We start from the raw sequence: 11,365 nt of genomic DNA on the forward strand, positions 1-11,365 counted from the left end.
TCACGTGGGTTGAACCGTTATAGACAGATGACGTCACTCTTCACTCTGGTTAGACCACTTCTCAAGAGTTTGATCACGGTTTAGTAAAACCATAGTTGCCGTTGTCGGTGATCGAATTCACTCTGAATAAACAACGTAATTCTTGACATACTACATAAATTGTTACGCTTATTGTCTTTATTATTATTTTCCAATCCCTTCATTGACAAGATTTATGTTCTAAATTAGAACGACAATGAAGAACAAAATTGTCGACATTATAAACATTGTCGCAAAAACCCATGAAAGAGTGTTTCCAATATGCTGCAACACGATCTCTTTATCTACGAGCAAGTCAGTCTCCGAGCAGAAAGTTGACTCTGCTTTCATCACCCCTTCTTTCACTGCCTCAGTTTTCCCTGTCTTGGAAACTTCTTCTAAGTTTGTAAAGTTGACGGCTTTGTTCCTCTTTCTACAACACTTGTAGTAAAGTTTGACAATAGCAGGAACGTTGGCCTCGTTTCGAGTGTGTGCAAAGTTTACCAACAAGACAGAAAGCGCGGTAACAACCACGGCAATAGTAAGCTGATAGTTTACATACAGTTGTAGGTATGATACATGTTTTGATACCCTTGGCATAGAGTCACCGACCAGGTTAAGCAGCACAACGAAGGTCAGTAACAAAGCGGTATTGTAGCCTAAACGCTCCCCACTAGCCGGTGGTATCTTAAAACTTAACACCATCATAAATGACAGAAGAACCACGGGTAATATAACGTTTAGAATGTAAAAGAACGAATGTCGCGATAGAGTTAATTTGATATAAAGGTTGGTAACGTCATGATAAAGCAATCTCTGCTCTACTATTGCACTTTCCAACATCCATTCGCCATTTTCCTCATACATTTCCGATATAGCATTGACATTATTTGATGTTATGTATACTTCACTGTCAAATTCCAATTTACCAATTATGATATTGCAAGTTTGAGTATCAAACGGATATTTAATGATGTCCATATGACAAGCTGTAAGCACATTACCCCCTGTATCCCACGTGGCGTCTCCATTACTTGTGACGATTATTCTGTTCATGTTGTCATTGGTCTCTGTTAACACAAACAATGCGTCTACAGAGTTGCCTACAGTAAGGTCAGGTATCCAAGCATCTCTTGGTGAAAATTTTATTCTTTTAATTCCACCATATTTTGATGTGTTCCATGCCAAAGTTTCGTACTTCCAACGGCAGCTTAGGGCAATCGTTGATTGCAACAACTGCTCCTTTTCGTGCAGTTCCTGAACGCCTAGAAGCTGAGCATCAACAACCACTATAACTGGTTTGGACTGGTCAAGTACTGGTCGAAGTTTACCATACAATTTTTTCTCAAGATGATTGTAGAGCCGTTGATATTGCCAAACCGAATCATTTTGGCCAAATGCAGACAAAATGAGCATCGTTTCTACAAGCAAGACATGTGTTGCAACCATTTTGGCAAATATGCTTCTTATTATATACAGACAAAATAATGTAATGTACGAATATTATTCCACAGTTAGGAAAACCTCACAGGAATGACACAAATATGTTGTATTTATACTTCTCTCGGTAAATTGCCGGAAGACCTTTTGAACGTTTATTGACAAGAATTGATCGTGATCATTTGAATTGATGCAAGCGACAAAGTGACTTTCAAACGTTAAGTAGTTTCTAAATACGTTTAAAGCTTGTGACTGCTTGTGACATAAAGCAGGTTATATTCACCGTCTATTTCTTTTCCTTCGATTTACCATTATCCATGCAACTATTGTATTTCAATTCATCGAAAGCGAAGTATTATTTAGGAAACATCTCTCTATGTACAAGACTAACGGTCCAGGTCGTTTTCACTGCTTCGCCCATGTATTAACGGGAGAAAAATCATGTATTAACAGGGCGGTTCACGCGCAGTTAATACATGGTTTTTATTTCTGGAATGCTTTGCCAGTGACGGACATATAACCTTGCGCAGATGGACATCTGGTATCTTAGTCATGTTTCTTACATAATAAATGCTTTTTATTGCATTAAAGATACAGTCTAATCCGTAGAATGTCACACTGCATGCTCACTTCTCCCTCTGTTTACTCACTTTTTTTAACTCGGGTCATTTTTTATCGATAATCCTGAATTGATTGAATCGCGTGTAACTTCTGCGAGTGTTTGTTTTTAGGACTTATATTAAAGATTTTGGGAAGTATCCGTCGGTGTGTATTTTTATCTTATTTCTCGCAGAATTTATGTAAATCTTGAAAGCTTGTCACTTTTTTTGTACTCATCGTTACTCGAATTGTGTCCGTACTCAAAAGTTATGTCTGGTTTGTAATAACGAGTAATAAAAAATGTTTAAAACACCTCAATTCGTGCTTTTGATAGTGTTGTTTATTTCTGGGCCCTGGTTATGGATATTTAAAACATGTTTACCGTTTCCAAGAACAACAGAATGGTAATGATTAATAATTGTATCAGAATCGTAAAATCATCACATATGAAAACAATGAATCTCGTCGTCGTGTCATGTTTTATGCAATTAAAGCAATATAACACGTTTGTTTTATGTATTAACGTCTGCAGAGGCCCTTTAGATATTTTTGTGACCTCGACCTTTGGTCTTAGTCACAAACGTTCCCGCGGGCTTCTGCAGACTGTAATAGACAAAAATGCGTATTGTCCCTAAGATGTGTTGGCTGTTACAACAGCCGACAGTTTGCAGAATTAAGTCGCGAACAGTGGCCGCACTCTGTTCTTAGCAGATTTCATCATTGAGCCAACTGTCAAAAATGACACAGGTGCTTAGTGAATTATGTAAATTATAATATTTCTAGACGGAAAATCAATAAATTTTCAAAGAAATAATCAGTCCGATTAAAATGATCCCTAATTAACGCTACGCATTGGATCTGAAGACAGACTATTGAGATCTTGACCAATCAGAAGCTTGCTTTGAATATTTTAAAAGTGAAAGTAGAAGTTTAAAAAAATCTGTATTTAACCTGGGATTCAAGTTTTTTTTTCCGACATGTTATCAAAAAGCTTATAGAAACACATGATAATTTAGTTGTTTTTCTTTTAGAATTAAAAACTCTGTGGTGTATTGATCAATAGGCGGTTATATATTTATTTGCCGCCGCGGCCCGGGTTCGATTCCTTACTCGGGTGTTTTTTCTTGATTTCACATGTTTTAAAAGATAGTTTAGAAACAAAATCTTATGTTCTTATATTCATAATTTATAATGAAACTTTTATTCTAAAGCAAAAATATTTTAACCAAAATCTGAGTCCAGTTCCTTTTAACCAAACGCTTCTATGGTACAGCTAAATATAGACTGGTGGAAATAAAAATAGCGATATTGGAAATCCGATTTTACAGAAAGATCTATCATCATATTTAACTTTTATGAAGTTGTGAAAACTTTAGTCAGATTGCAGAAATAATGCACGATTCATTTCTAATTACCAACACTCAATCGTTTTGTACGTTTAGCCACATAGGAATGAATATGTCGTAAATTGTTACGATTTACAGTATATAATCATTCTTTGTTATTTGAAACTCTCAACATACAATGTCCTTTTCAAACTTCCATTATTGTGACTGCTTTGTGCATTTTAAACAATATTCATATAATTTATTTCTGTGCATTTAGTTAAATGGTTTCCATTGAATGTTCACCTTTGAATGGGTTTCAAGTACTATATCAACTATCGATGATTGCTCCGCTAAGTGTCTGTAAAGTTCTGGTATTCATGGTCTTCTGTTTTTAGAATCACACTTCAATAGATACAACAAAACGTCATGAAAAAAGCATTGTAAATGACATGGCTCCTTTTCAAATTTCACTCCTAAACAATCCTACTAACACAATGTGTTATTGAATGCTGTGATAAAATGTAGTTGTTATTGCTGTTCTCACGGGCACGTTCAATGTCAATGTCACTTATTCTTGAATTCATAAAGCTCAGTTATATATTTAGCCGCAATAGTAATTTCTAAGAGTTAAATACACTTTAGGTGTCACAAATACACGTCAATAAATCTCACAAATACACTAAATTTAATAGTTTTGTTCGAATTGGCCAGTTTCCGATTAAGGAACACCTTACTGTTAATATTTGACAGAAGCTGCATGAAAGAGCGATTCGTTCTATATTACATTCGTACCTCAACAAAAGTTTACCCAGAACAGCTTTTTTCCATGGTGCGACCTATATATTACCTGTTTACAACGCTTACACTTATGGGGATGATGAAATTGAAAATTACCGTTGGGTCAATCATTTGCAGCCTGCTTACATATTCAATTCAAATGTGAAATACAACTTTCGTCTTTCAAATACGCGTTGTGGTTTTGCAAGGGGTGACTAGATAGATAGTTTCTTTTATCTCCTCGATCTATTCTCAGCAGACTGCAAATCGAAAGAAAGTAATTTATATATAACCTAGAATACAATTTAGGGAAGACCATAAAACTCCATATTTGAGCTAAAAGGTAAAACTGTGTATAAACGAGAATTAACATTATAACTTACTGAGTCAATGCAAAATACGAAAAAGATCATTCGTAACAAACGCTATTATCTTAAGATTCGCATTTAAAAAAGTTAGTCCAAACCGCAAACATCCAAAGAGATTAAGTTATCAAAATCAGTGTACATCTGTTATCCAAACCGTTACATTCATGTTTCTGCGACACTCCACGTATTGTGTCCTTTTGAATATTTAGGTTCTATGTACACGCCGCAGATTAATATGCATATTTATACTTGAATTATCATTATGCATATGCACACTCATTAGGTCGAAATACTTTGCTTTTACTAATAATAAAAACGAAATTTTAAAACATATGACACGATACTGAACAATTACGAGTTTACAAGAAATATTTATTCTAATACCATTCAGAGCGCAATACCGATGTGGCGTTTACATGTACTTTGGACACTACTAGGTCTACTGAACAGAGTTTGATAACAACGCTTGAAAAAGACATATGAACTATCTTCAAGAACTTACATGATGTTCCATTGTTTTTTGTTGCTTTTGTTTTAAACTGGCCATATTGGACATATCCAAAACACGCCTACCATTGTTGCAATATAGTTACTATACAGTAGTTGCCATACAGTGTTACCAACAGTGATCTGACTGTTAGTAACAATTTCATCATATTTTGTTGCTTCAAAATTCAATCGTGCAGTAGAAATGGGAAGCTTACGTTAATACATTTATAAATGCATGATTACTTCAAATTACATAAAAGTTAAAGCGTCTGGACGTAAGTTATACCAACATTTGAGTGTTTGTCCTGGATCCATGCTGTTAGCTTTCAAAGTCTATTGCAATTAGAGAAACTGTCAGCGAACAGCATGGATCCTGACCAGACTGCGCGGATGCGCAGGCTGGTCTGGGTCCATGCTGGTCGCAAACCCACTATGTTGGTTTCCTCATGGCGCGGCTCAATTATATTATATGGTCATCGATGACACATGGAATACGATATTCATAGGACAACAACATATTATATGTACTTAACTACTTGGAAAAAGAAATGAAAACTAGAATTGTGTCCATATGAAATGGATACCCGCGCATACTGCGCCATCCAAGGCCTTAACAGCCGTAAAAACAGTCACAGCAAAAGTTCCTTCCTTTATGGTCGTCTGCACATCAAGCTTGTTCATCTGTGAAAGTCTACAGGATATCCATTCGATAGTGTTTAATAAGTTGGACACACACGGATTTTTCTTTATATCTTATATAGCGAAACTATCAAAGGGCAATAACTACGGTAAAAACGGTTACAGAAAAAGTTCCTTCCTTTATGGTCATCTATACATCAAGCTTGTTCATCTGTGAAAGTCTACAGCATATCCATTCAATAGTGTTTAATGAGTTGGACACACACGATTTTTCTCTATATGCTTTAAAGCAAAACTATCAAAGGGCACTGACTGCGGTAAAAACAGTTACAGCAAAAAAAAATCCTTCCTTTATGGTCGTCTGCACATCAAGCTTGTTCATCTGTGAAAGTTTGAAGCTAATCAGCTTAACAGTGTTGGAGGGGTTGGTATAATAATTAAGATTTTGCGACGTATGCGGACAACAGCAACACTATGCCCAACATAAATGTGGGGGCACTGCATAACAACTTTACAAGATTTACAAGATATAAAGGAATATTTAGACGAGATTCGCACTTAAAATCTTACGTCATTAATATGTAAAATATGTAAATAAGTCGGTTTTTTATTGACAGCGCCAGGGCCAGTTTTTGTGTGTTTACTGCAATTGATCTGTTCTTTAAGGTCGCTGATTGGTTTAATTTTCTGTCGTGTGCTTTCTTAAAGATATGTTATATTTAAAGCGATCGCGTTGTATCTGTAATTCGTTTCGGACCAAACAACCAAAAATAAATTGCACATTTTAAAGAATAGCATTCATTTAAAATATATGTACATAGTGGTGATGAAAATTACTTGTTATTCGTGGATTTAATGATGCAGACACATAATCTGTGTTTATAAAAAAAAAACCATCTTCGCACTGAAAAAAAAAGACACACAAAAAACAGGAAACTTGATAAAAATGTTCTTATTTAATAATGAATCCACAGTTGCAAATTTAATTAACCCGTAAAATATTGCATGAGAATACTATGCGTCTTATGCGCACATGGTGTATTTGCGAAAATCTGTCGCCATAAAGAATGTGTAAGGGTACTTGCGATTGATTAATTTTTTCTATGAGTTTATGTTTAAAGGATTAAAGTGTCTGAGTACTTAGCAATTCAGTGTAAATTTTCTGCCATTTTTATTGTAGCTGATGTCTAACATTTAGAATAAATATCCAAATGTGTAGCGACAGTAGCGTAGTTATCATTATTTCTAACAGATTATAGTTATATAGGGAGTACATCTTTCAAATAACGTGGTAATTCACCACCATTTTATTTGAATACACGGATTAATTTTTGCACATTCCTTCTGTCTGAAAAAATAATTCTAAAACATTCACGAAGAGGAACTGATCTGTCAAACCTGGTTACAACACTGACGCACATCATCATGAAATGTTCTGTTTGTTGCTTTTTTGTGTATGTTTTTTTTTTCACCCCTTTTTTCATATATTCAAGCTGCTGTCCCTTACCAATGATGTGTATTCCATAAAGGGTCTCAAATATGAAAAATAAATCTGATAAAGAACTTTCTGTTAAATTTTGCAACTACAGTAACTGTTGTCATTTCACTAGCGAAATTTAAGGTAACCTGATTAGGACACCGTAGTTTCCGTTTTAATTTAAATCAGAGCATACACATTGTTCCGGACATTATTGACGCAGAAAAGTAACTATATCAGGTAGGTACTATCGTACTTCAACTGTTTATGGTACTGTAAAGCCGAATTAAGTTTCTCTAACCATCATTTTGCACTGTTCAAATCAGTTTGATAGTTGTTTCTATATACAATGTAACTGGATTCTTTTTAAATCGCCACTATAGCGAACTTTCACCGACAAATTAGCGTGTTACACTCGGAGTGAGTCAGCTGTATCATCGACTTATAGTAAGAATAATTTATATTATAAAGGCCCCAACACTGATCCTTGTGGTACGCCCGCCGGTATGTATTTTCCAACTGAGAATGAAGACTCGTAAAATACTTTTTGTTTCCTGTCAACAAAACAAATTGAGACCACCAGTGTATTACATTGCATGTAAAGCAATATTGTTTAAGTTTAATCATAAGACAATTATGCCACTCCCAGTAGAATGCTTTGCATATGTCTATACGCTGGTAACAATTAATAGATCTGTTAGACAAAATTTCATGCAGTTCGTAAAATGCTTTTAATGTATGCTGCGGTCACTGTCACACTCATTGATTAATATGAACAAACAACAGTCACAGGGGTATTACCTTTTCGGGACGGTATGAGCACGTGATGATTTTATGTGTGACATTTTAATTCTATGCTGTTTCTGCCTCTTACTCGTGAATTTACAGCATTTTATTATTCTTACAAACTGAATCAGTCATTACATTTTAACATATTTACATGAATTGATTGAACAAAATTTTTTGAGTTTTGACTTTGATTGAATATCGATTTTTTTTCGTTAGTGAATGATACTCCTGGGGGCAGAGGTCTAATGAATATACATTTTTATGATGCACATTGTTACTGTAGTCCTGTTAGAAACAAATGATTTATCACTTTTATACCATAGTACACTGTCAATTAAACATTACAGGTACATAACAAACCGTGTTGTGAACACTAATGATAAATATTTTCCTCCAGGCAACCAAAGTTTCCTTTACTAAATGCGGAAAAGTAAAGTGCGACAACGAAATGATGGAGTGAAAATGCAGGATTTTGCATTGTATGATTGTTGTTTTTTTCCCCAACTGGGATATCTTACATCGTTTATCAATTTCATGATATACATTTGGTGTTAAGATTTATTAGCATGTTTGATGATTTATTTCACATTTCTGCCACACACGTTAAAAACCTTAAAAACAACAAACAATAACTTAAAGTTCGCTGCTTAATTTATGTTTATTGAGCAGAAATGTAACATTTAAGAGAAATAAAAGGGGCAGCAAATTGCGACAAGCCGTACTTTCTTAATTGTTCAACTCCCACCATCCAATCCTTATTCAACAAAAACTTAACATCATTCGACCTAAGGGCGTGTCTTCAGCGCGAATGTGGGCGGACTATGGTCTACATGTACTATGACCTTGTGATATAATGTCATTTATATTGTGACAATATAAGATGATACTGTTAGAAATTTTGATGTTTGATGAAACTAAGAACACCATATCACAGCAGGATATTTACCTTCTAACTAGCCATATAAACTATTTTGAAGTGGCATTTAATGGAGAGTGGGTGATTCAGTGTAACAGTAGTAAAGCCGTTTTGTTTCTTTGTAAAGCCATTAACACATCATAAATGCCTGTTTAAACGTCACTGTGGTCAGACACACCTATTAATGCTCCACTGTGGTCACATCAACCTACTAAAAACACCATTAATGTTACTTGAACCATTTGATATATCTAATCAAAACAGCCAGATTCCTTAAAGACTGACTACTGAAAGTGATTAAGCATATCTTAAAGTATTTATGCCGTATCATAAGCTGGTACTGAAAGGTATTTCTTGCACACCGGACGGTCTTTTCCGGGTAAAATCAATTTCAACTTTAATGGGGGAGCTCGACAACATCCACTACGCAGACATCGACGTCGAGGGAAGGTGACTGTACATCGGTGTAGAGTGAAGTGATCCAATTTTTTTGAACACGTCCGCAGCTTCTATTGTTCCTTTTAAACTGATGTTACACACACTACAGATGACTAACATGTATTTACACTGTACATATTGTGATCCTGAATGGCACTAGTAGGCAAGTTGGATGAAAGACTTTAACGCATCCAGACTTGCAGAAGTAACACATGATTCCGGGATCATGCTCATTTCTCGGAAAGAATGAGTTTTGACAGACGTTAATCATTGATTGATAAAGAATAAATTTTATGCTGTGACTCCTTCTAGTAGCTTGAAAAGAGTCAGTGGTGTTATTTTAAAATCCTTAGGACGGCCGGCACAGTTTTCATACAATCTCACCATACGTATAGAAAATGACGTCAGACGGCTTTCAGCTTTTTCCGGAAGTAATGAAAATGAAAGTAAAAAGGCTTAGCGTCGCATTTGCATTGGTCTATAGACAGGGGTCACACACAGGGATCACCCCGTCTAAATGTATGCGCATTGACGAGATTTTCCGTATTTGAGACCCGCAGACCCAGACATTTCAGAAATATTTTCAAAAGTGTACGTGATATTATTCTACGGAAGCGTGAAAGGGCCACAGATGCTAATACGTTTTATTACGTTACGGCTGCGGAAAGGATTTTAAAACAAAACCACTTACATAACCTTTCCAATGTAATACATAACGTAGTGAGACCACTCTCAATCTTGATTTGTCTTTTGCAAACTGCGCAGCTTTGTTACATGATAAGCCCAACTCTTTCAGCTGTACCATGATACGGATTGGACCCAAACGCGGGACATCGTCAAGCCGTATACCTCGCCCATGCTTTATTTTCGTTGTGATATCGTTTGCTTGTATAACTGCTTATTAGGAATAAGGTCAGTAATTCGGTCGAAAATGTGCTTCCGTGGTCCAAAGTAAATAGACCCTAATTTCCCATTTTTTGCGCATATTCGTGTAGAATAAGTGCTTTAATCACATGTCTTCACTGCTTGAGTACATGTTGTATGAAATAAGACGGTTTTCTTGTTTATATACCTCATATGGAAAGCTTTGCTGATTGAAACCGGAAGTATGACAAGAGAAAATATGCACTATTTTAGGGTAGCAGACCACATCTGACTGGACTTTCACTAGAAACTATTCGACCCCCTGTTTTCTTTTCATTTTTTTTTTCGTTAAGGATTTGAATTACTTACCTTCAACCTATAAGATAACTATTTCAGTTGGTGTGGGTGGCCATTTTTTCTCAGTATCGTACTTGAATACTCTTCAACACTGACTAGTTGATCTAAACTAGTCTTGTGTCAAGCCAGTTGACTGGTGTACATCTGCAATACAGTCTCAATATTTAATGTTCAACTAATTTCCATAGCTGTAACTGCTAACAACTAATTTAAAAGCTCCGCAATACATATAATCTGCTAAAAAATTGTACATTTAAAGATAGAAATTGAGTTTTGAAATATAAATTCACAAACAGAGTTCACATAAAGGACCTCTTTAACTTTTTGAAATGTACCGTCCGCCTAAATTTTGACCGTTACTCTGCGTATATCCGTTTTTTATGCAGTTGTTGTTGTTGTTGTTGTTGTTTTAACTTTATTCTATGCTGTACGACAGGCTACGAGAAATCTAAAAAAAAAAGTTTTGTTGAGAGGAAGATCGTTTTTGTAAATGGAGACGATTAAAATACATTTTTCTTGCATACCAGACGGGGATTTCCGGTATCTTTACCGGTGCTGGAAAAATCCATCTTACACCCCGGGGTGTAAGATGACTCTCGTGCTTTAAATGACGTATTACGAACTCCATATATGTAGAAGATTTATGTAGTAATATATATTTTATTTAAAAAAAGGAATAAAATTCAATACGTTGACAGTTCCTATTGGTTCCTGATAGTACATTTCTCGATTCAAATCACGTTATTTTATCAAAAATTCATAACGTTACGCTGCAACCGATAAAAGAAAACCGGAACTAAACATTGTTATTTATTTTGAAACGTCATGACGTCTTTCCTGTTTACGGACGTTGGTTTCCCGCGCT

General features: G+C 35.4%; 1 protein-coding gene across 1 annotated transcript; it reads right to left on the bottom strand.

Annotated features, from left to right (window-relative positions):
- Positions 1 to 219: 219 nt before the first annotated feature.
- LOC123565303 (acetylcholine receptor subunit beta-like) lies at positions 220 to 1,467 on the bottom strand. Its single transcript, XM_045359174.2, has one exon. It carries the CDS (start codon positions 1,465 to 1,467, stop codon positions 220 to 222), a length of 1,248 nt encoding a protein of 415 aa, XP_045215109.2.
- Between the last annotated feature and the right edge of the window lie 9,898 nt (positions 1,468 to 11,365).

Source organism: Mercenaria mercenaria, chromosome 1 (assembly GCF_021730395.1).
Source record: "Mercenaria mercenaria strain notata chromosome 1, MADL_Memer_1, whole genome shotgun sequence".
Lineage (NCBI taxonomy): Eukaryota > Metazoa > Mollusca > Bivalvia > Venerida > Veneridae > Mercenaria > Mercenaria mercenaria.

Bases quoted from the DNA above. Each gene is read 5' to 3' on its own strand.
- LOC123565303 (XM_045359174.2), bottom strand. From the start codon at position 1,467: ATGGTTGCAACACATGTCTTGCTTGTAGAAACGATGCTCATTTTGTCT.